Here is a 24,755-nt window from a genome sequence, read left to right as displayed (position 1 = left end):
TCACCCGACGTCTGAGTCGGTATATACCATATATATATATATATATATATATATATATATTCCCCTTCGCGGCGCACAATTCGCGGCTCTTCCTTTGCTCAGGGCCAACTAATAACGTGTCATAAAAGATTTTCCTTGCTTTAAGTAGATGGGAGTGGGTGGGCTGTAAGGTATAAAGCGAAACATATTGAGGCATCTTAAAACCTTACGAAAAGGTTTGAGTAATACGATAATACTCGTGTAAGGGGCTAACATTGATAGGGGGCTTACACTAATTCCTTGACTTCGCACTAAACGGTAAATGCATTACACCTAATTAATGGCAATTAATTGAACCCCTCCATCGATTTAGTTTCCCAGTTTCTGGGAATATGTTTGAAAATACATATAATGATTATAATTAGCGATTTTTAAATTTGATAGATTGTCCCGATTCGCGATTCCTTGTCTCATATATTTACTTACCCATGCTTAAACCCACTAAGGGTATAAATAAATTACAAAAAATTGTTATTAATAACTAGCTGCAGAAGTTTTTATATAAGATTCAGCATTTCTCTTCTCTTATAAAATAAATTTAAGAAGTTTCCATGCCTTTCAAAAGTATTGCCTTTTACGTACTCTACAGAGAAGAGAACAAAAATTTCCTTCAAATATAAAGGTATCAAATTATTTCCCAGTATTTTAACAGCGTTGGGACTAAACATTTAAAATAACATAAGACTGACCACTGAATAAATTATTTAATTATTTTAAAAAAAATATAACTTTATCTTTTTTTGCAACTTAGTAAATAAATAAAAAGTGTAGCTGCTCATTTCATAGGATTACATTTCTTGCTCCTGAAACAAATTCAAAAACCTCGACCGTTAAATTTCCTTGGGCTTTCTCTCTCTCAGAGAAACTTCGGCACCTTCGTTAAGCTTAGAGAAAAGGTTCTGTTAAACGCAAAGAGAGAAAGACAGAGAGAGAGCTCTCAAAATCCCGAATGTCCACGAAGGAATGTCCTTTTTGGGGCGATGCTGGCGACGATGACGAGAAAAATCAGCAGTTTCATTAATAACGCGCAACGAATTGGATCTCAGACAAACACCGGCCAGCTGCACTGCCCAAAAAGTCGTGAAAGAGGCTGCAAAATAAAAGTAAAAATAGGTCCTACGTTTGCTCTTTGTCCTTTGTGAGATATGAGTAATATAGTGATAGGCGTATGAGTGATGCTCAGACTTAAGTAAATCCGTATTTCCCCGAATACTTCCTTCTCTCCTCCAGTTAATTCTAAATCGTTTCGCTTACTCGTCGGTCGTTTTTCGCAGCGCGTGTGTTTAATTATATAGCCGTATGTGGAGGATTATGCCACTGGCAATAATAACAAGGAGACCAGCAAATTAATTTAATCACATGCAATCTACATGTTGGTAACAATTTGGTTTTTCCCTCAAACTAGTGTTAAAATGACAGCGGCAGAATAAAATGTACAGAATGCCGGCTACTCCAAACATTAAATAGGTGAGTAAAGCTTTTTAAGGGACTAAATGCGTAGTTTAAATAAGAGTTTGTACTTTATTTGTTATTCAGTCCAGTCTCACTTTAAAAAGTGAAAAATATTTAAGGGTCCACCTTTTTACAGCGTTTCAATTAAGTTCATATTAAAATTTAATTAAACAGGGAGAACCCACAAAATGGCCACTAATTAGTTTGACCCACCCTGACCATCAGTCCCCTTAGAACTGCCATGACCTTCGCCTGGTAAAAAAAAAAAAAAATTAAAAACAAAAATCCAGGCATTTCTTATGTAGACCATAATATAAACAAGCAAAGTAAGGGAATCGACCCAATTAAACTTCAGGCCAAGAGGGCGGGCCGAATCAGATTTTTGTTTTCTGGGTTTTTTCTTATTTTAAGCGCCGACATTTTCATTCCAACCTTTTCAGCAATTTTTTGCGACCCCTGCTGATTTATCTAAATGCGAAGGGAAGACTGTAACACCTCCCACCCACATTTTATTTTGTTTTCCAGCTCGGAGCGAAGTTCTTGGTCGATTCGAGACGGGCTGGGGTCTTGTACCAGTGGTCGCCTGTCGTCCAGTTGGCGTCACATAAATTTATATATATTTCCCGCCAGCTTCCCGCCTCGAGGGGCTGACAGTGACTTAATGAGCTGCGGAAGTTAATGTGCAACTTGGCTCAGACTTGTTTCCATTTTTGTTTGCAAATTTATTTGCATATTTGGGTTAATTCCGTTTCCCCGTACTTCGCTTTTTTTTCTTTGCTGCCTATGACTAGCGTTATTTTTAGCTCTCGTTTTTGCCATGCTGTTTTCCTGACCCACTTTTGGCCTAATTAACATGTACTCGTACTATTGTTCGACCAGCTTGAGATACACATCCAAGGTGTTTCTCCGACAAATAAAATTTGATTTAAGTGTAAAAGTGTAAATTTATTATATCAAACATTTGTAGTATTATATTTTTGTACCCTTCTACAGTGTTGCATTCTTGTTTTTAATGTCTTGTATCTCTGTACCTTGTTATGGTTTTTTTTTTTAATATATCTTCCACTTGACGCCAGTACCTTCCGCCAATGTGGTGTCTTATATTTCATTTAAAGACGGTTCGCATCGTGGGTACTTCCACGTCAACCTGTGTCGTCGTCATGTCTTATGTAATGACTGCTTTTCAGATACTCCTTGGTTGGTTCCAGTATGTGAACAGAGCTACAGAAGTATTCAAATCAATCGAAGAAAAAAGCTTTGCAAAAGGTCACTTACATAGTTGCTCCTGCTTTAGTCCTCCGAATCAAATGTTATAATTATTTCCATGCTCAAATGGCTATCAGATGTTTTGTTTTTGTTTAAATGTAGTTCCGAGATGTTTTATGATATTCCTCTTGGTGTATTGGTTTTAATCAAAGAATGATACTCCTCTAGGTGTATTGGTTTTAATCAAGGAATGCCCTTTGCATCGTGTCTACTTACATGCTGTTGGTAGTATTTGTAGACCCTCTGTGTTGTTGTTCCTGTTGTCTGCAAAGCAACAATGTCAATATCGTAACAGTTATAATTATGCTTAAATAGTTGCCTGTATTTTTCACACTATTTTCACACTATTTAACACTGTTTAACACTGTTTAACACTATTTAAGCCTGTGTCTGTGTCGCGTCATAATGCAACGCGAGTTGTAGCTCTTCCAAAGTTTTAAGTTTACGTAAAAAAAAATCACTTTTAACTTAATTCTAGCCGAAAGATGTTAATTTTGTAAGTTTAAATCGAAAAACACTGAGAATTTGGAGCTCAGTTCCGGAGGTGTTGCCTTTTTGGGCTCCAGGAATAAACTGAATAATATAGGCCCTGTTCAGAGTCAGGTAGAGACTCGATTGACAGCAGAAAACCTATGCCTACTTGTTTCATTTACTTGAAACAAGTTGAGCCTGAGTGCTCTACTCCACTCAACATTCCCAACAGACCTTCCTGGAATGGAGAAAATGGAATGTATCCGAGAACTGTTGACTTTTGCGGTTTGACAATGGGCAACCCACGCGTTTGCCATACGAGAAAAAAAGAGAGGAATGTGTAAATACATATAATCAATAGGAAAGAAATTTTCTGTGCAAACACGTTCGTTGCTTCTCAGCAAATTTTCTTTTATTTTTACCGCATTCCTGCAGCCGCCTTTCATCTTACGAGTTTTGTGATGCTGAGGTGGCGGTAGGAAAACTCTTTAATGAAAGCCAACGACACAATCAACTGTCTAGCAAATCTTTTGGGAAAATTATATTCTGTACAACACCGACGAGTAAAGGGCCAAAAGTATTGGCCCTCTGCACGATCCCCATTTGTATGCTCAAGTTCATTAGCGTCAGTTGGCAAATATTTACCAGAGTTGGCAATTTCTACTTGGCTTTTTGCTTTTTGCTAGAGCTTTTCTTTTTTGGCTGCAAGCAGCAAACATCATTAAATTTAATTTGCTGCCAATATTGAACTTACTTATGCTTGTGTGTTCGGAATAAATAAAAATAGAAGCAAAGATAATCACATATATAAAGGGTCGTGGAACTTCTGTCTTTTGAAGCTCATAAACGAAAATGTAAGTACATTATCAAGTAAAATAAAGAAATCCACCCTAATAATTTATGCGTTTATATAAAATATAAGAAAAATAATATTTATAAATAATATTTATTTTTAATGCTCATGTATTCTGAAATATTCATGTTTTTTCCGACATAGAAAATATACAAAGTTTGTAACAACTTTAATAATAATTTTCAAGCTTAGCTAAATCTTCAGCTGTTGGGCAAATGCAGGGCTCGAGTTGACCAAATATAGATACCAGGGTATTCTTGGCATCATGCAACACATCAATCGTTTCATGATGTTTGAATACGATTCTGGAAAGTATAGGTTTCCCATTTGAATAGTGCCAGTGCCTCATATCCTGCAGTATGCGTTTCACGAATCTCTTTCTCTCGTTTTCCTTCTCGATTATTCTATTTAAGCCTGTTAATTTCCAATCAAAAGAGTATACAAAATTATTTTATTTAAAAATTAACTTACGAGTCTTTTCCTCCTGGATGGCAATTTTTTGTTCCCACTTAGCCGCTACTGACATATCCATCTTTCTAAGGCCGTCAAGGAAACTGTAAATTAATTCGAAGTATTCCGGTTCTGGGACATTCAATGCTATAGAGGACAACGCCCTATTATCACAATAGCCGCGATCATTAAAGCCAGGATATGGTATATTCGTGAACATTTTTGCCGCTTCGAAAACCTTCCGTCCCTGCTGCACCGTATTCAAGGCCTTGCTCATTTTGTAGGAAGCCTTAGAGTTATAATATCGAAAGCCAAACGTTGCCATCAGCTGCTCCAAAGTTTTTAGGCACAGACTTTAGAGATCAATAGATACAGATTATATTTCAATAAAAACTTGTTTACCAAATTATCTTTAATATCACAGCACTTACCTTGAGTCCCGTATCGTATAAAGGCCTGGCAGATGTTCAGAATTCTTGGTGATGTAGCAGTATTTGACCAAAGTGTGGATAAGGTCTTTGGACAGGGTAACCTGAAGTCTCTTGAGCATGGTAAGGTCAAAGATGTGTTTTCGCGACCACCAACCGCGGTATAAGGTCTGAATGAGGCGGCTACACTTATCGTAATGCGCCAAAACAACCAACTGTAAGGCATTTTCGGCAACGAAAATCAAATTTCTCTGTGAAAGAAAACGGCGCCACCATTTCTGAATAATGACCGCCGATGCCTTGAGTTCTTTTAGATGATGTCGCACTAGCCAGCCTCGAACATGGCGCTGAATTACGCGAGCCGCCTTGAACTCCTTATAATCCAAAATAATGCTTTGATTTCTATCTCGATTTGTATTTAACAATATTCTAATTAAGACCAAAGATACATACCGGCTTAAGTCAGTGGTCAGTCCATAGCTATACTCTTCGCACTCCTCCATATCCTCAAATTGGTCTTCATCGGAATCAATAATAAATATTGTTGATTTCCTGAAAAAACAATAATATTAACATAAATATTATATATTAGATATCAAGATCACCGGTTTTTACTTTGATTGCGTCCTGGAAACGTTTCTCATCTTGAACTTGAATAATATAAAGCTATTTCAGAAGTAATTACGAATGTAGTAAGCAGTGTAAAGCAGGACTGTCTAAATAATTATGAAAGTTAATACCAAGTATTTTAGGGATTAAACTCAAGGCTTATCTGATATTTGGCTTTTTTCTAGACCAATAATAATACGAAAAAGTGCAATCTGCAAATCTACAATCTACAGAGAGACAACTCAGTATTATAAAACCAGCAACCTTTAAATTTCACAAATAAAATAATAATCGCTTATAGATTAACTTAAGATCTCGATTTAAATTACTCTAAATTACTTTCTATTCTAAATTTCTACTTTAGGTAGGTTTGCCTGCAGCAAATTCAATTTCCAAGATCAAAGCATAGTCAGGTAAATCTGTTTTCTCCTCCATCGCCTTTGGCAAAGTAGAATATTGTGAGCTTAATTCATTCTTAATGCCAAGCCGACTCACTCGATATTTTCTCTTGAAAGCGCAACTTTGCCACTCAATGCAATCATTTGCCAATGCACTCGAGGGTTCTACCGAAAAAGGCGGAAATCAAAAGTTAAAATAAACTTCGTTGTCCTTGCCGTCGCCGTTGCTGTCCTTTTTCGGGGAGCTCCTTATAAAGTTCCAGGATATCCGGTTGTTGTCTTCGGTGCTCATTTTTCGTCCTTATGCCCCGCCTCCCTCCTTACTCGAGCACTCCTTGTTCCCCCTTGGAGCTGCTCCTTGTCTCGTTTAATGTTTCATTTATTTGTTTTCTCGTGCCGAGGCACGAAAAAGAACCCGAGGAGTGGATGAGGACGGAGCCAGGACTACTGGGTATTGCATTGTACTTGGGTCCGCTGTTTTCACTATTTGACGCTTGTTTACTCATTTCCGGTTGCCGCTTGCATTGTGTTTCGTCCGGAGGACATTGCCTTGCCTTGTAGCTCCTCTGTCGTCGGCAGGGACTGCAATACTTTGTAGCCCCCATTACGAAAATGGTTTAACGTTGCCTCGGCAGCCAGGAAGTCATTTCATATTTAACAAAGCACCCAGCGATGCCCTCGAATAAAGAGTTATGCAGCCATGTCTTAAGTGTTAGTATTGCAAGTTAAAATAGGAGTCCTGAAGGGTCCACTTATTAATTTTTAAGATCGATAATAATCGTATTGTGCGCTATGTTTAAAAGAAACTAAATTTATCGATCTTAAATTAAAAACTGTAAAGCATCAGGTATTCTGTTACCTTTAACTTTAACTTTGCGCTCTTCTCTTTCTAATTTATGAAACCAAGACCCATTTAAATTGTCTGTTTCAAATTGAATGGAAATTGCAAATGATTCCACTCCAAATCCGCCTTCTGCCGAACTCAAGGCTGAACTTGAGTCACCCGTATTCGCCTACGGGGTAGAAATAAAAACTTTGTCGATGCGGTTTGCGCTTCTAATTTGCCCCAAGGCAAAGGCAATCAATCAATATTCATCAAAATGCTATTTAATTTGAATGCAACCGCCTTGCGAGTTGACGCCGTCACGTCCTTGTCCTTCGACCGTCGTTCTTCGTGCCACCATCACATCAGACAAGGCGGCACGCAACTTTCATTATTCGCCGAACTTGGCGACAACGCGAACTTTGAAGTGTGGCAAGTCGTCGTTGAGGAAAAGCCAGCGTGGAACGGCAGGATCACGGCTAAAGTACGGCTGAACTAACGAACGTTCTGCAGCTTCACGTTTCTGCTCAAATTTCAATTTATCAGACTGCTCAAGTTCCATCTTTGTCATCTGGGCCCTGGCATTCCGTAAATTCTTTGACTGCCTTGCCAATTCTAGATTGTGGATGCTAATTGTGACTGTCGAAAACTGCAAACGGCTCTTCATTGCACACAATTCCGCACGCATTTCAATTGGCCCGGAGAAGACTCTTCGTTAACCTGATTTCGCCGAGAGCAAACAAGGTTGGCAAATGTGGAGGTAAACATTTTTCAAACTGCATTTGTATGGCTCACACATATATCGAGGGAATAAAACATCAATTGCCGGCCCTTTTTTCTCGGTAGCATACTTTTTTGGTTCATTGATGAGCCAAAAGAAAAAAGGGTCAGACGGGTTCTGACTTCCAAATTGGCAGCCGTAAATTTGGAGTTTCCCCAGACAGGCCAAATAGGTAGGATTACGTGTTTTAAACAGGGCCGAGCATAAACTTACAGAACTAAAGGAGGAGATAAGGTGGAAATGGATTCAATCAAATTTAAGGTGGGCTAAGTTGAAGAAAATAAAAACCATGCAAGAATTTTTAAACTGGGTAAAATTATTCGGAAAATAAACTTCAATCCATATGTTGTTTCATGTTTTCCCGAAAAGGTTGAATACAAAAATGATTTGTGATTGCTTACCGCCTGTTTAAAGTTCTAACGATATATGGAATATAATGGATTTTATGTTGTACAAGCAAGCTAGTAAAACTGTGGTTTTAATATTTTTTCATGTGGAAAATTTGAGAGAATAAATAAAGCTGTATAGGTATAGTTAGTCTTGAAGTAATTTTCATTCAGAGCAAAATTAAAGCCAAATGCTTAAATAAGATGCGTTTGGCATAATACAGGCTCCCAGACCAATATAAATTTTATTGGCTGCACAGACGTGCTTGCACCACCACGCCCCCCTCCCATCGACTTGCTCGCTCCGAATGAGGGTAAAAAAATAATTTAAAAGACCACAAAAAGCATGTCCTTGTGTGGAAAGTTAAGACCACTTAATGCACGCCAAAAGCAGTTTACATGCGTATGTATTACAGTGCCTGCTAGCTATATGTATACATATATATATATGGTATAGTATAGTAGTGTAGTACAGTGGCTCATAAATACGCTCGCACATAGAGCCACTTACACTTATACACACTAGGACCAACAAGGACAACGACACATGTTTTGGGTTTTTGGCCTCTGAGGCCGCTTGAAGGCATCATTCAGAATCCCTGCTTGTATATGCGGTGTTAATAATGCCTTTGATGTGTGTTAAGGACAGATTCAGACTACGACAAGCCAAGTACATGGCCAACCGAAGCCAGTTGCGTGCCCATTGTTGTGTTCTTCTCGATCTGACTGCTGCAGATGCTGCTGAAGTCTGCAAAAATTTTGGCAAATGTAAACGGAATTTGTAAGCAAACAGAGTGCCGAAAATCTTTTACCAAAATCCCAGCTAAGTGCACTAGATGGTGGCTTCATAAATTAATTCGTGCTTGCCCTTAGATTAATATTTTTGCCTTTTAGTTCGTAGCCACTCTGTTCGCATTATGCACACTTTGTTTTTAGTTAGTATGTCTTTAGGATTTACATACAACCTGCTGAAATAGTAGACCGATAAATTTAAATCTGAAATAGTCAGTTGTTGTTGCTAAACATCCAATAGCTTTAATGAATCGACGAAAAGCCAATATAATTCAACAATTTACGGCTCAGAAAATCGGTAAATGAACCCAGATCCGTGGTAGCATCATTAAATATTATATAGACCTTCGACTATTTGCACATAAATAAAACAGTATTCAAGCATTACGCATACGCGACGTTGACCAATTTTTTTATGACCAAGCAGGCGGTTGGTCCTAGCGGTCTCAGTTGGTCAGGTGGGCAGTTGGCTTTAATGGTTTGTCGCCACTTTGCCACGAAAACTGGGACAAGAAGAAAAGTAAGTCTATTAACAGCAATGACAAAGCACGCGAAAAGCTAATAGAGAGACAGCCCAAAGGAAGGAAAATAAGCCGAAAGTGGGGTGGTTAAGTAGTTTGGCAAGTCTATAAAAATGTATTAACTGCCGTCGAGTAGGGGAGGCGAAAATAAAGTCATAAAGCCAAGAGTGCGAAGTGCGAGGGGGGCAGTGAGGTGTGGTCTCAGACACACAATGGCCGTAATATGATAATCATTGCGTAGGCCCACACGCCCGTGCTTTAGGGGCGTGTGAAAAGTGGGTAAATGATGCAAAACAGACGGGATGGAGAACCCAGGCCTAGGCCAATGGCAAATCCATTAAACCCTTATGATGCATGAGTACAAATAAACTGAGTGAAAGCCGACAGACAATGGAAATGCCAGGGGAGCTGAAGAGGTCGCCACAAACAACAGAAAAGGCAAAAAAACAAAGAAAAACGAGGAAAATCGTTGGAGAACAAAAACATCTGGGCGCAGCAGAAAAAAAGGCGTGTCAAAACATATGCGAAAAAAAGAGCAGCAACCGCAAACCGAAGCGGTAACAGCAGGGAGAAAGTGGGAGAAAGGTTCTCGGGGAGAGACATCCCGCAAAGTGAGCAAACACTTGAGTCAAGTGGTTAGCTGGTTAAAGCGCTCCTCGTGCGAGTGGGTGACAGTGCGAATGAGAGCGCCACAGGGCGAAAGTTCAGTCAAGTGCAATGCCAAATAGGCCCAGAGGTTCTTCTTCCTTCTCGGCTGAAATTATAAACAGCTGTTGTAGGGCAGATTAGGTGGATCATCACGGAACAAGTGGGTAAGTGGGCCAAGTGGCTCGTAACCGGGCTAAGCCGATGAGCATATAAGAAACATTCTGTCTGCCAGATAGGTAGTCTTCATATACTACTCTTATGTCAAAGATATCAAATTAAAAAGGAAAAGTTTCTTTTTCTTATAATCTAAGCATAAACTAATCCAGGATATCCGCTATCTTTACTATATTTTAATATAAAATAGAATTACTTTATTCTTAAAAGATATTTCTTTAAATTTAACTGCAATTAATTTATTCATAATATTATTGATCATTTAATTTTCAACACAAACAAATAACAGCCTGAATGCCCAATATCAACAAATAAAACGTCATAAATAGCACACAAAAGCTTCCATCCCAGCAAAGTGTTTAAATTGAAAACATTCCCACATAGCTTAATGCTAATGTCATTGCTAGTTAGGTGTCCATTTGAAATTTGACCGAGGCACGAATTGTTTATGTTAAATCAAATTAAATTAATTCGTATTAAATGGCAAAGAACGAATTACTTTGCTTTGAACTCAGAGAACTTTGATAAGCGATTCTGTCATAGTTCTGTCACAATTATTTACAGGCGAGTAGCCTTAAACGTCAATCAGTTAACATTTTGGGAAGTACACTGAAGTTGTTATTGGTTGCAAGCTGTTAAATGCAACAATTTGATTTTTACTTGTACCTTCAAATTCTTCGCAAGGTCAATACTCCCACAACTTGTTTTCTGTTCATTACATAACATCGGCCACTACAAATTTTTCCTGTCATTGTCATGGTTTTAGGAACAGCTTTTCATCTGGGCTTATCTCCAGTCTATACGAGCAGGTACAGAATTCCAATAAAGAACCTGAAAAAATAAGGACAAATACACGAATACTGCGGGGCGTTACAGCGGTTCAGATTTCAATAGCTGAGTGCATTTTTAGCATTTTCTACAATGAAAGGGACACCGGTGAAATAGCAACAATACAATGTACGATACTTCCGCTTTTTCCGTGCTCGTGTGCAGCAGCAACAAACTGGTTTGTGCACAAATATAACGTATACGCGAGGTGGGTCGGAAAAAACAGGAAAGCCAGCAGAGAGCCCAAAAGAGATACTTGCATTAGAGTCCTGAGCAGCACCACCGGGCATCTAACTAACAAAGGCTGGGATTTTCTTTTTGTTATTTTTGAAAAAATTCAAGCAAACACACACGAATGTACGTGGCAGCCGAAGAAAGTTTAAATCAACTTGTGGGAATTTAGACAATTTTATAAACATGCATACGACTCGGAGGACTGTGGCAAGATAAATCCCCACACATATAGACGTACAACGTCGAAGAAGTTGTACTGAAGAACACATACTTATGTGCACTGTGAAAGAATTATTCGAATTATATCTGTTTTAATATCATTATGTGAAAGGAGTGTCTATAATAAATCATATAGTTTTTTGAGAAAGAAAAATCAAAAAACATTATTTATACTTTTTTCGGCTATAACACTTTAAGATTTTTTGTTTCAGTGTCACCACATGCACAGGGGATATTGCATATAGTACAAATTTAAAAGTAAACCAAGCCGCATCTCATCGCGCTATCTGCGGTTGCTCGTCCCGCCTTTCCCGGTTCTTCCTTGGCAAACCCACAGACACATCTTGTTATTGTTGTACGCTGGTGCTTATGCAAATTCTCGCCCTGTGTGTTGGGGCAGCGCCAAAAGCAAGATACGTGCTTTATATATATTCATGAATGTATGAATATCTTGCCCGTATAAACAGAGTAACTGAATAATAATAACAACAGCCGCCGCCACCGGGTGGCGAGCCACGAAAACTTGAAGAAAATGTCGCCAGCAGGAAAAGTTTTTCACATCAGGTAGTAAAAAATGTGGAAAAAATAAATACAACGTGGTTACATCTTTAAACGCTTTAAATTAGCCTTTGGCTATGGGATGTCCCCTTCAAACATAAATCAGTAAAGATGCTAAAGTCGTACGACCGACGAGTTGTATATCAGCAGAGGAAATCCACAATTCTTATTATATATATTAATTACGGCAAAATATTCAATCAGTCGTAGAATATTAACCTTCTATTATTATGCTAAAAGTTACTATTCAGTAGTACAATCCTTAAAAGTCGCATTTTCAGAAAGCAATTTCCATATGATTAACTTTACATCTTATATATCAAAGTGTGCCTCATATTTAATGGAAATAATTGGGTCCTTTTACTTTCCACGCTCCCAATGGTAACGCCTTTTTCCAAACGCTGGTGAATCTGTCAATGGGCGCGGATAAGAAAAGAACTAAAAATAGCAGCAAAATCCGAACATATTGCGCTTTTAATTTTCTAACTCACTTGCCATCAGCCAACAGGTCAGCCATCCGTTGGCGATATCCTTGCCCCACCACACAGTTGCCATTCGGTTGTACATTGAAGCGTGAAACTTGTGCGCTTGTCACAAAAATGCTGGCCGTCAGCTTTCGTTTCGCTCCTTGTGGTTGCCTTTGCAACTAGAAAAATAAGAACAACATCCGTGAGTCCCGGTGGGTTTGTTGGGTGGCGAAAATGTCGCCACATAAATTACCAAATAGAGCAAAACCAAGTCGAACGCCTAGAGTTGGCGTGGCAACAAATACCGATCGCATTTCACTCCTTTTTCGCCCCACCGCCGACCTTTTGCTCGACCTTCTCTCCCAAGCGATTCCCCCCAATCCCTTGGCATTAGCATTTTGACGCTGGACCACCCACATTTCGACCATTGTCTGAGTTTTTTCTTCCTTTTTCTGTTTGCTGCGCGCACTGTTGCCACTTGTCTCATTTCGAGCGCTGTCAAGCTGCAGAAAAGTAAGTGCACAGCGCCATCTTGTGGCGAGTAGTCGAGGTGGTACCAGTCCACTTCCACATCCGCCCACATTCGCCCACTTCCGTCCACTTCCGCTTCCTCCGGTGGCGACTGCACTACTGAGTGGATTCCACAAGTCCGCACTTGGATATTGCTCTATTTTTTCCATTCCGAAAGTGATTGCTTGTTGCTCTCTTTGTTTTCCCCGGTGAGGGTTGCTTTTGTTTTCTAATTAATTATGCAGCACTGTGGACTTGTTGGAAAAGAAAGAATAGAAAGTCTTATAGTCTTTGAGCACAGTAAATATTAAATAAAGAATATACAAAATTAATTTATACATTTTATGTGATAAAGTCGGAACAAGCTTACCCAATAGAAAATGAATACTAAATTACTCATAACTGGTAATGATTTTCTTTTAATAGAATTAAAACTAATAAATACCCTTATTATATTTATTGTTAATTTATAATATAATTTAAGGAATAGCAGTTTTGGAAATACTGAAGGGATTCCGAAAAAAGATGCCTTTACATACAATATACAATGACGTCAAGAATATTTATGATAAATTGCAAAAATGTTAATCTATTTTCTGCTTAAGCATCATCCATTGGTCCCACAGTGTCATTTAAGTTGCCTTCTCCTGGTCAGGGACTTTTTGTCACTTCCGCTTTGTTTTTGTTTGTCGTCTGCTATTTTCATAGTTCATTAGTGTGCTGGCCCCTCTTCAAAGTCCCTTTTTTGCTCTTTTTGACCAGCAGTTTTCTTCTTTAGCTGCTGTGTCGGGATTTTCCGTAGCATTTAACAGCTGCTGTCAGACATTAGAAAAATATTTGCACTTTGTTTTCATTTTATAATTTCTTTTGCGACGTCTGGCAGGCTCTTAAGTTGACAGCGTTGCATTTTTGCTTTGCCCTGGATGTATCCTTCTTTTCTTTTGGGCAAGGGGCTGGCATTGATTTTCCTAGAAAGGATCTTCTTAAAGCTAGGATGGCTAATGACTTTAAACTGTACAAAGATAAGCAGCAGGATGCAGGAGTCACTTTCTTGCCAGGCATATGCAGCGGATCCAGGGAGAACAGGGAGCCCAACAAGCCAGTGAGCGACGATGACGACGACAACTGAAATTTGTTTTGCCCCTATACAAAGCTACTGGGGGTCCTGACTCCTTGCAGACAGCCTCCTACTGGCGGCTGCTTGGGTACAATAAACGGCAGCTAATAATGCACACAACGAGCAGCTAGGACCCAGGACCAAGCTGGCGAAGGAAGTAGGAAAAGCAGGAGTCGAGCAAGCCACTTGGGTTCCCATACACTGCACTGTGTTGCTGAATTAAGAGCATTGAGCTTTCTTCACTTGGAGAGTTCTTTTGTCTGCAAACTAAGGCTATGGCAGGTGAATAGAAAATCAATGCATCTTTCGGAGATTTTCTTTTATAGTTTGGTGATTGAAATAAAAACAAATATAAGCTTTATAAATTATGTGCTTATAAATACTTATACGAAATAAAGTTGACAAAATCAAATAAGTGAACAAGGCATTACCCCAAACCACTTTCATGGAAAGTGTGTCATCTGTTCGACTAAATTCTACTGTCTCATTGTTTTTCTACTTTAGTCTCCAGCCCTTCCTTTTCGGTTGGTGGGCGTGGCAGCGACTTTAATTGGCACACATGACACAAAACGCGGGCGTGACACACTATGGGAGGAGGATGGGGCATTAGGGGTTAAGGGGCTCAAGATGGTGAGGACAAAGTTTCTCTCATATGCATAGACACATTTCGAGTGTCGGAACAGCCTTGTCGAGCGGGGGCCACCATGACAGAAAGCGGCTGGAAATGGCTCCCCGGTTGATCTTTTGGCTGGTAGGCAGCAAACGCGTCCTTATGCAAATGAGCGAGAATGTGGCTAAGACAACGGGCCGAGCTCAAGTGTTAAGGGTCGCGCAGCTTAAGTTTAATTAGACGCAGGACTTGTGATTTATTTGATTGTCGCCTCGGCAATAGTTGCCGAAATGGTTCTGGGTCAGGACACTATTACAAAGGCCTCCCCAGTTGCCCAAAACTCTAGGCCAAAATAGTTTGAAAAGTTTCAATCAATAAATATAAAGTAGAAATTGAGCTGGGGGGATTTGGGGAATACTATATGAGAAAACTGAGTTTCTATATATAAACCCAAAGTAACTTCTTATGGCTATTGCTAAAGTATTGCCAAGTAATAGCTTCGAGGAAAAATAAATGTTACTTTAAAAAGTTTTACAAATATTCAGAAATCGTATTTGTAAGCTACGAAGCTTTTTATTTTTTGGAAAGAATTTATACTCTTAATAAGCCATCAGAAAAACGGTTATATACCTCATGTTATATGGGAAACTTTAAACGTATTGACCAGTCGGCAACAGATTTCAGCCAGAGTGGGAAGATGAATAATAATATCTGTCAGTTGAGTGGCGGCGACTACTTTTCATTGTCTTCCAACGTCTGTATTTTACGCCTGATTCGTTACGCAACTTTAGCCAGGTAATTCTGCAGGCAGGTGAATCAGAGGGGCTCGGCAGGATCACTCTGGGAGGAAGTGAAGCGCACAGAAGTGGGCAACAGTTGCCGAGACCTTCTCAAGTCCTGCCCACTGAGAATTCCTGCCACTGTCGGCTCCACAAAAACTTGTCACTGGCATTCCGACGCTGACAGTTGGCGTGCAACTCTGCTGCTACTGACAGATGCATTTATTTATCTCCTTTTTGGTGAGGACTGTGGGTCAGAGATGAGTCCTGCTTTCGGCTACAGTTGGTGCAAACTATAAGCTAAACATTCTTTATTTTTTGGTATTTTGTATTAGCCTGGCGAACAAATGAATATGGTAATACGAGATAGTTTATCTGGGCAACTGCGCAAACTTTCAAACCCAAATTAATATCGCTGCGGCAAAGGAAGAGTGGCTAAAATATTTAATTATCCTGAAATGTTTAGTACCATTCAAATTGAGTTACATACCTCTCCAGTTACCTAACAATTTTGCACGTGTTTCTCTTGTGGTAAAATTGTTTTACTAGAAAAAATGCTGTTTGCATACAAACAAGTTTATTTTTTATATTGTTTGCGATTTTTCTTCCAAAATAAAACAGAAGCTGCATAGATCATGTTTTGTAAAGATAAAATATATACCAATAGTATACATACACTATTCCACAGATTTTATATTTGGCTGGCACATTAATAAAAAACTTATCAAACTTCTGCTATCCAGTATACCCTCCCCACATGTCCAAATACCCTTTTTCGCTCTTATTTCAGGCAATCCCTTCGAACTTCCACTTTAGTCCGGGCAACAGAGGGAAAAACAAATTTCTCCGTTTACAATACAAATTATAAATAACGATTTATCATGAGCTGCAGTGGCTGTTGCATTTGCCAATTGCCCACCTGAATGCGTTCTGAAGTGCCTCCACATCCTGGCTGTGAGGAATTGCCTTGGCCAAGGACAAAATCCCTGAATTGGAGTTTCTCGGCTGTTAGAAATAAATTGCCAATGGCAACGAGAGTCTGGCTTCACCTTTTGTTGCTTGATTTTCTTATACTCGTATATAAATATTTCTTATTTTGTGCCTGCCAGACATCAGTTGATTTGGAAAATGCTTCTGCTTGAAATGGAAGTACCTTCAATTTGACTTTAAGGAGCTGGAAAATAATATTTAAATTGCACTGCTCGCAAAAAGTGGGTTTCAAAACGAACTCCGGCATAAACTCGGCACATTTGCCGCTAATCGCTTCCCCACAGACGCATTAACAATTTATCTTGCCTTATTTTATGCGAAAAGTTTTCGCCAGCCCCGTTCCGTGTAACCGCATCTTTCACCTTCTGCCGCCGAAATCGAATCCCCGAAAAGAAAAACATTTGAATTGAAAATCGTGCTGGGCGGAGAAGGAATATGCCAACGACATGCGCATAATTTTAGCACACACAGTCATCGCTTTTCACGAGGGAAATGCGAGTACGTGAATGCGAGAATATGGCAAAGGGATTGGATGGGGCATTTGGATATTGTGTCTGCGCCTTGCCAGTCGAATGTGAAAGCCTTAGGTAGACCTTTGGGTCCTTCGATAAGAGGAATGTATATTTGTTAGCTTTAGGAGGAAAAACTTCGATCTGAGCTCTGTTTTCGAATGCGCAAATGGAACAGAGGTCGATGGTTGTAGGGAAAAGTACGATGGTGCATCAATGCTACTCTTGCGGATTGTTTTGAGAATAGTTTTTATTTGTTTTGACTGGTATATATATATATATATCTGTATATTTGGATATTAAAAAGGACACATTTCTCTCATAAATTCCAACTGTTAATTTTATTTATTGATTTTTATGAAGACCTTGTTACCTATTCCCTTACCTAATAGTTTAGATAAAAGCACTATGCGATTTATCTTATATTTATTTCAGTGCTTTTTACAGGATTTTAACCGAATCCCATCCCATTTCCATGGACAGTTAGTGTTCAATTTTCCACAGCTGCCAGTTGCCAGCGACTCGAGTACAGTCCAGTTCATTTCAGTTTGGCCCCATCAAATCCAATAAATTCGTAAAATAAAATGTGCCAATAAATGGCTGTCTCCACTATCCGCAAGCTGCAAAACTGAAACTAAAGTTAAATTGAATTAAAATTCAGAGCGCTTAATGTGCCACAAACACACAGGGCACAAACATACACACACAGACATCCGCTGGCAGTCTTCACATGTCGCAGATTTTTCAATAAACTAAACAATTTACGAAAATTGAAGTTTATCTCAATTGTGCAGCTGTTGTTGACAACGCTCCCTACACTCGACGCTTTGTCGCCGAGGACTCAATTTGGCAATAAACTGGCACTCAGAGCTCAGGGCCGATTGCCCCGCCCCCACAAACCGATACTATACTATATATGAGGCACGATCCGGGTCCTGTGAAGTGGTGCACAAATGCGCTTAGTTGCTTTATTGGTCAAGCTGTTGTGCGTGGATAAAACCCTTTTAGTGCACAATTGCTATAAATTCGCTTGGCCCATTATATTGTTCGATGGGTGGCTCTTTTGGGTATGGGATACGGGGGATCTGGGGACTGGGAACCCTGCCATTGTCATGTGGGGAATGGAGCCACAGTCCAAGTCGATGATGTCGATTGACGGAAGAGCTTATTTTAATCTCATTTGACAGCCATGAGCGAATGAACCCAACCCAAGTGTAAGGAAACTATTCTGCAGCCAACAGCTGTTGTTGGGCGGGTCGTTTGATAAACGGACATTTCGCCAGGGTCAAAGGGTTAGGATGGTTTGTGGGAAGGAAGGACTCTCGTAATATAATTTGCCATGATTAAGTTTGGAATTTGCATGGACCGGCCTGACACATTTTGATGACCCAAGCATTTGGTGGCGCTCAGCAGTTTGGTGTTAGTTTATTGTCCAATCGGGTCGGCAGTGGGTTTATCTCCATCTTGGTCATTTGGTGATTTTCGCACATGGCCTCATTTTTTGCATAATTAAGATTGGGGTTAAGGCCTTTAATTGGAATCCTTTTGTGATCTCGCATAATGGTCAGTTAAGAAGCAAAATGCTTAAGTAAATGAAAATTGAAAGTCTTTAGTGAGGTCAAGGGCCAAGTGGTTGTGCAAGAAGCTAATAGGAAGATTATTGCAAATTGTTAACCCACGCGAAGGATAACCATAGAAACATTTACTGCTTTATGATATTGTAAGCAGCTTATTATTATAAAGGCTAATCATTGGCTCTTAATACTTACATTGTTATAAATATAAAGAAAAGCTTAGGGGATGAGTTAAATTTAATTTAAAGATATTGAAAGTATTACCCATCCGAACTACCAGAAATACATTTTCACTTAAGTACATCTTAAAACTAAAGTGACTAAGCAGGAGTCGGTTTCTTCACGTCAATTGATGATCCAACAGAGAACTGAAACGAAGTCCCGTAAACCTTCGATTTTTTCCCCCAGCTGGGCAGCTTAATTGCATTCGTGTGTCCGAGGAGCCGGAGCCAGAAAAAGCGAGCAAAAGATGGGAAGGGGGAGAAGCTGGGAAAATTCATTATGTACTGGCGCCTCGACTTAGTGGTAAATGGACGTATGGCAGGCATCTTGGCCAACTGCATTCGAGCCAAGCCAATCCACTTCAGCCCCTCGGGCTTACGTTGTGGTTTGGCGCTTGTTAATTTTGCAGTGAAAATTGCTTTGGTATTTACAGTGCACTTGGCCAAAGGCGCAATGGGGGAATGCCTTAAGGTCCTTTAAGCTGAGTCCTGTTCTGAGGCTCCTGCTGATTCTGGCCAGGATGTTTGCCTTATGCTATTTGCCCTTAACTCTCTACCTGCTATCGACAGCTGTTAAACATTTTCACGTGCAGTCTGCAGACGATGCTTGATTGTATTTGCCCTCTCGTCCTGGCCAACTGAGCCATTCAGTCATTCAGTCATCTGCACGGACTAATCAAGACAGCCACTTAATGCCACAAAGTATGCTACTCGAAATTGTGTAACCCACTTATCTTTAAACTAATTTGTTTCCTAGCTTCGAGTCCCTGGCGATTCTGGAAGGACTTATCAACCTTGGGCTGCTTTTTCAGGTTCTTTATGGTTGGGGCATTTCATTACCAACCACGACGCGACCATAAAACAATGCAACATAAAAAAGTGACCCCTACTTTTCTCCTGCTCCATCAGCATCGCGCAACACGCAAAAGTACTCAAAGCGAATAAAACAAAAGTAACTATAATAAATGTTTGCAAATAAATTGCGAGCTGCTAAAAACGCACAGTCAGCCACACAAAGGACGCCGGAATTCGTTTTTCTTCAATTCTTGTTGCCTTGACATTAAAAAAGTTTAAGCGCTCTGCTTTATTCGTCTTCAGTTGAGGGACAAAATCTGTTTTATGTCGAGGAATTTCTGAAATTTTGTGACTGATGACAGTAAGGAATGGAAATCTTCTACCAGTTTCCCTGGGGCACTTTGAATGGTCAAGAGGAAGGTGGGACAGATGTTCCAAATACATCTGAATGGATGCAAGGAGACTTTTTATCTGCAAGCTTCTACACAAGTATGTAAATCAGCCACAAATTATTGTCTCAGAAGTTACAGGGAAATATACTAATAAAATTCGTAAATTAAACATTTTATTGGTCCAAACAATGCAGTAATTTGAATAATCATATTATTAAAAATTGTTTAAAAAATCACACAATCAACGAGTTTCGGTTTTCAATTATAATTAAGACAGATTCACATCTCGTAACACTGGGAATATATAAGAGATTGGTTGTGAAAATAGGTTATCTCAGCACTATAATAAGATGTCCAATGCTGAGACAACCTATTGGCACAAACTATCATCTGTGACCTGGGGCTTGCAGAAGCAATTGTATTCATCTGCGGCCGCTAGAAGAGCGTCGAGGAACACCTGAATAATGTTCTCAGTTCGTTTTCGGCGACCGTCTTTATTTGCCATAACTCGCTTTGCGAAGTCCTTGCAGAAGCGAGTGCGCTTATTTTCACGTAGGACATTCATGTTAATGCGACGTTCTGTGGTTAAATGTTGGTGTTAATATCCCATTTTTAAATAATGAAAAAAGGACAACATACTGGTTGAAAAGTTCATATAAACCTTCTTCACGTATTTATCTCTCATGGACTTGTCATACATCAGCACTATCCGCTGCAATCGCGGGTTCAAGTTTTTAGGCAAGTTTAAATCGAAAGTGGGAATGCCATCTAAATAAGGCCCTGGATATGGCACTGAAGAATAAATAGAGCTCTTCTGGAACTCCACTCGCCGATCGTTGATAAAAGTTCGCTTCTGAGCGATGGTAGCTCGGACACGTCCATTATGGAAACGGAATCCAAAGGTGTCAGAGAGGTTCTCAATTTTCAATAGCAAGCTGGATGGGAAATCATAATAATTATTCGTACTCACAATGACTTGAAATTGTAGTAATTTCATATTAAAAAGAAGGTAATAGGATTATATCTACAAATTTGCGAACTGCTTACTCAGATTCGCGAAGCGCATAGATTCCTGGTAACAAATGATCCTTCCGCATCCAGTAGAGCTTTCTGTAAAGTAAGCTAAGCATGTCCTCGGCGTACTGCATCCGCAGAGACTTCATGCCTTGGAAGTCCTGGAAGTACTGGCGGGTCATCCAGCCGCGGAAGAGAGCCTGGATCTTGGTGGCCATATTGTTGTGATACTGTATGATACGTTGCTGTAGCAACTGCTGGATACGGGAAAACATCGAGCGCTGGACCCAGAATCTGCGCCACCACTTGCTTATAGTGCTGACTGCCCATTTTTCCCTTTTGATGTGCTTTCTGGTCAAATATCCCCTCACATAACGCTGGATAGTCCTAGCGGCCTTGAACTGCTTGTAATCCAGGAGGACCACCTGCAGGCGATCGGATGGCCCATAGATTGACTCGTTGCTAGTTCGATACCCTGTTCCCTCCCCTAACGAGATATCCGTATTCAGTTCGCTTGTTGAATGGATATTGGTTTGAGACCCTCCCGCAACAGAATGACATTGTAGGAACATGGACTGGCTGTATTATTTTTGTACTTTTAGGTGTTTTATTGTGATGTTGTGTTGGTGCTTTTGTAGAGTTCCTGTAAGGTTTTCGAGTTTTAAAGATTTTTGACATAAAAATCAAAGTTTTTCAAAGATTTATATTAATATTAAAATGAACAAATCAAAATACGTTTATCTCTGTTGTAAAGATAATTTCCCAAGCTCAAGAAATAGCAACAAAAAGAGATTGACAACTTATATCGAATAACACTGACTCAGCCAGAAATGTTCGGCTTATTAGACTGCGGTATTTGCGCACAATATCGCTTCTTTTTCCGATGATGAGTATTAAGTTTTCCCTGTGCTTGCCACACATATCCAGACTGGTGATTGGTTGGGTATGGAAATCCCCATCCCTCTCGAGATCCAGGTCACATTTCGCTTTTCCGCCGCAGAACCCACCAAATATGGGACAGGAACACCACTCAGAGCCGCAGTCAAGCTGTCAGTCAGCCAGGAATACGTGGCAAGGAGTATCCTTTCGGGCGCATTTGCAGCTTAAAGGATTTACATTGAATACTGAATGCTGATACTTCATATCAGTTTAGTTTTCGCAACGTCCTCGCTCGCTTCCCTCGAAAAATCGGAAAAAGAATGGAGGGCGAAGTGAAAATCTTCGATTTCCATAAGTGAATTTTCCCCAATGTACACAGGCATGTCAAGTAGGCAACCCGGAAAACCCGGCCACCCAGTCGCCTTACACACATGTACGCCACTGTACCCATACTCGCCAAGCGAAAACGAAATGGTGTCATGTACGAAATGTGAAAATCGTGTTGTACAATTTCATGGCTTGGCTTTTGCCAATTTCCCATGTAAAGTCAGTCGGCTTTTCGTATGGCGCCAAAGTCTCAGTACCACGCCCCCTTTTGCGGTGGCAACAGCGCGTATTTGGTTTGCTAATGGGCAACTTTGGATTTTCAAATCAGTTGGAAAATGCACTGTGCGTGTGTTTTGTTTTCCCCAAACTCCAAAATCCAATGCAGCTTAAAGCGTCCGTCAATGATTTAGACCCGCAGGATTCTCCGAGTCGGAGGCACTAAATCCTGGCGGGGATATTGAATTTGATGATGATTGGAGTTGTCAAGAATGGAAAGTGTCACGAAAGCGGATAAGCGAGCGACGAAAGGCAATAACATTTGTTTATATAAATTCTTTAATGATTTCTCAGCGCTTTCAAGAAGAATGAAAATTTGAACTTAAATATAATTATAATCTTATTTATGTCCATAAAAAAGAAAACCATTTTTAAGTACAAAGTCTTTAATTTAGTTAGAAAATAAAGCAATGAAAAGTAAAATCTAAAAAGTAAAGAAGGTAATTTGGCAAAAGAGTAGCAGCATATTAAGCCAATAATAAATTCAAAAATTCTTCAGCTTACAACTGAGTTTAATCCCATTTCTCTTCTCTGTTCATACATTTTCCAGGTTGATTCGAAAGCCAGACTCCAGTTCAATCATCAGCCAGCTACATTTTAAATTCCCATGCAGGAAAGCCAGGGAGAGAATCGAAGTCATATAAAAAACATAGCAGCAAAGTGGAAAAATTGTGGAAAACAGGAAATGAATATGCAAAAAAGGGCAGAAGGGATATGAAAAATGCAAATAGCCAAATCGAGTTCAATGAGAAATGCAGCTAACCCTAAGCCGAACGTATTTACACAATTTCACATGCAAGGCAAAAGTAGCGGCATTCAGGTAGTTCTGGGACACAGGACCTGTCCTTGTCCGAATACAAATGCGACTCACTGTGCAGATTGCTAATTGTGGCTGACTGGTAAACCGAAGAAAGCAGAAGCGCCGAATGAAAAATGCATTAAATGCAACCGCAAAATAGAGCAAAAAGTAAAACCAATCAAGCGACGAAAAAATAAAGGAAATTGCACATACTGAGCGCTGGGCAAAACAAAAGGATGACAAAACCAGTAAGCGAATGTAAAAATTGATTTCTGCGGTCTGGATAGCGGATATTGCTCATATATGTCCGTAAATCGTTTTTCGAAGGCCAGCACGACATAAAACATTAACTAATTTATCAATAAACAATCATATTTGTGGGCTAAAGGGAAAACAAAATGCAGAAGCCAGCGATTAAACTACAAAGACTCCTCATCATTACCGCTGTTTACATAGCCAGTTTGCCAGGTGAGTTTGTTTAAAGGAAAAATCAAATATTGTCCCGCCCCCATTCACCTTTCACTATTTGACCACATTCGAGCTTTAATTTAAATGTCGCACAGTTTTCCTGAATTATTAATCGAATATTTTGGCCATGGGGAATGTTGTTTTTAAACTGGGCGAGTATTTTGCCACCCACAGGTTGACTGCTCTACCCACATCATTTGCGGTTCAATTATGTTTGCGGTTACCATTGTAAAATCGTTTCAACTCCGGACGTGTGTTTCTTTTTTTGTTTTTGTTGGGGTGAAACGCCATGACAAATCAAATTAAGCCCCAAAAAGTAGCAACCAAAATATAACTCAATCACTGGCTCAAAATAAAGCGTTTTATTTCCTGTGACTTTTTCATTATTTAAAAAATATATATTAATAGTGGACGAAGGTAGATATTTCCCCATTGCATATCCTTGCTAAATTATGGTTATGATTTTTAGCTTTATAATTGAGGAATTGTTTTAACTTACCCGTATTCAAATAGCACTCAGATATTGTAGATCCAAAGTATTAGTAAAATCTCATTATTTGCAATGGTTTTTGTTCTGCATAATTTCCAATTTCAATTAAAACTACTACGGTGACTGACATTTGTTAGCGACGTTACCTTCGAGCATCCAAGTTCTTTGTGCTTTCTAACTATACCCAATTAGTTCTCTCTGGCAGATTGACTTCCATTGTTCATTTCCTTGCTGTCGATTTCATGACATTACGAAATTCTTTAGTTTCTCCTGCCGGTCAAAATGTCCCACCCATTATTCATTACAAAAACGGCTTTTTTTGTGAGATTTTAAATTAATATTTTTGCTTTGGAGCTGCATCTTGCCATTACATACAACTGTTTGTTTGTCGCGTTTCGCGTTCCCCCACCAAATGCAATATGATTCGGATTTCATTTCAGTTTTCCGGCTTTTCTCTGGATTTTTTCTCCCAGTCATCTCCGTCTGACACCCCAGGCAAAATAGCTGCTGCAATGAGTTGTCGCTTTGTCTGCATTTCCGGCAGCTTTAATTTCGTTTCATATTTCTTTGGCTTGACGGAGTCCCCTCCTCTGCCAGCCATTCATTGT

General features: G+C 39.6%; 3 protein-coding genes and 1 long non-coding RNA gene across 4 annotated transcripts in view; 1 reads left to right on the top strand and 3 right to left on the bottom strand.

Annotated features, from left to right (window-relative positions):
- The first annotated feature begins 1,074 nt into the window (after positions 1 to 1,074).
- The window catches only part of LOC108105180, a 54,694-nt gene continuing 31,013 nt past the window's right edge, over positions 1,075 to 24,755 (top strand). The window contains exons 1-2 of the mRNA XM_017211632.2: positions 1,075 to 1,506; positions 22,941 to 23,657. Of these exons, the coding sequence (XP_017067121.1) occupies positions 23,588 to 23,657 (70 nt within the window). The 5' untranslated portion in view covers positions 1,075 to 1,506; positions 22,941 to 23,587. The remainder of the gene's footprint in view (positions 1,507 to 22,940; positions 23,658 to 24,755) is intronic.
- Positions 2,422 to 3,024, bottom strand: LOC108105183. Its single transcript, XR_001772350.2, has 3 exons — positions 2,974 to 3,024; positions 2,767 to 2,921; positions 2,422 to 2,712 (listed from the first exon to the last, which is right to left on the bottom strand). It is a non-coding gene; the product is annotated as an uncharacterized LOC108105183 (long non-coding RNA).
- Positions 4,156 to 5,680, bottom strand: LOC108105178. The gene is made up of 5 exons (XM_017211630.2): positions 5,575 to 5,680; positions 5,413 to 5,511; positions 4,963 to 5,361; positions 4,553 to 4,884; positions 4,156 to 4,495 (listed from the first exon to the last, which is right to left on the bottom strand). The coding sequence occupies exons 1-5, from the start codon at positions 5,601 to 5,603 to the stop codon at positions 4,251 to 4,253; spliced, it is 1,104 nt and encodes a 367-aa protein (XP_017067119.2). The 5' UTR covers positions 5,604 to 5,680; the 3' UTR covers positions 4,156 to 4,250.
- LOC108105179 lies at positions 20,144 to 21,557 on the bottom strand. Its single transcript, XM_017211631.2, has 3 exons — positions 20,942 to 21,557; positions 20,534 to 20,829; positions 20,144 to 20,473 (listed from the first exon to the last, which is right to left on the bottom strand). Exons 1-3 carry the CDS (start codon positions 21,478 to 21,480, stop codon positions 20,265 to 20,267), a joined length of 1,044 nt encoding a protein of 347 aa, XP_017067120.1. The 5' UTR covers positions 21,481 to 21,557; the 3' UTR covers positions 20,144 to 20,264.

This window comes from Drosophila eugracilis, unplaced genomic scaffold (assembly GCF_018153835.1).
Source record: "Drosophila eugracilis isolate 14026-0451.02 unplaced genomic scaffold, ASM1815383v1 contig_423, whole genome shotgun sequence".
In the NCBI taxonomy this organism is placed as follows: Eukaryota; Metazoa; Arthropoda; class Insecta; order Diptera; family Drosophilidae; genus Drosophila; species Drosophila eugracilis.
Note: the sequence above shows the minus strand (reverse complement) of the source record. Positions and strands in the feature narration are given on the sequence as shown.

What these genes read in the sequence shown, in the direction of transcription:
- LOC108105179 (XM_017211631.2), bottom strand. Translation starts at nt 21,480, where the DNA reads ATGTTCCTACAATGTCATTCTGTTGCGGGAGGGTCTCAAACCAATATC. An exon ending in TATGCGCTTCGCGAATCTGA is followed by an intron (nt 20,830 to 20,941) that starts GTAAGCAGTTCG and finishes TTTCCCATCCAG; the next exon opens with CTTGCTATTGAAAATTGAGA. An exon ending in TTATATGAACTTTTCAACCA is followed by an intron (nt 20,474 to 20,533) that starts GTATGTTGTCCT and finishes ATTTAACCACAG; the next exon opens with AACGTCGCATTAACATGAAT.
- LOC108105178 (XM_017211630.2), bottom strand. Translation starts at nt 5,603, where the DNA reads ATGAGAAACGTTTCCAGGACGCAATCAAA. An exon ending in CTGACCACTGACTTAAGCCG is followed by an intron (nt 5,362 to 5,412) that starts GTATGTATCTTT and finishes AAATCGAGATAG; the next exon opens with AAATCAAAGCATTATTTTGG. An exon ending in CATCCAGGAGGAAAAGACTC is followed by an intron (nt 4,496 to 4,552) that starts GTAAGTTAATTT and finishes GGAAATTAACAG; the next exon opens with GCTTAAATAGAATAATCGAG.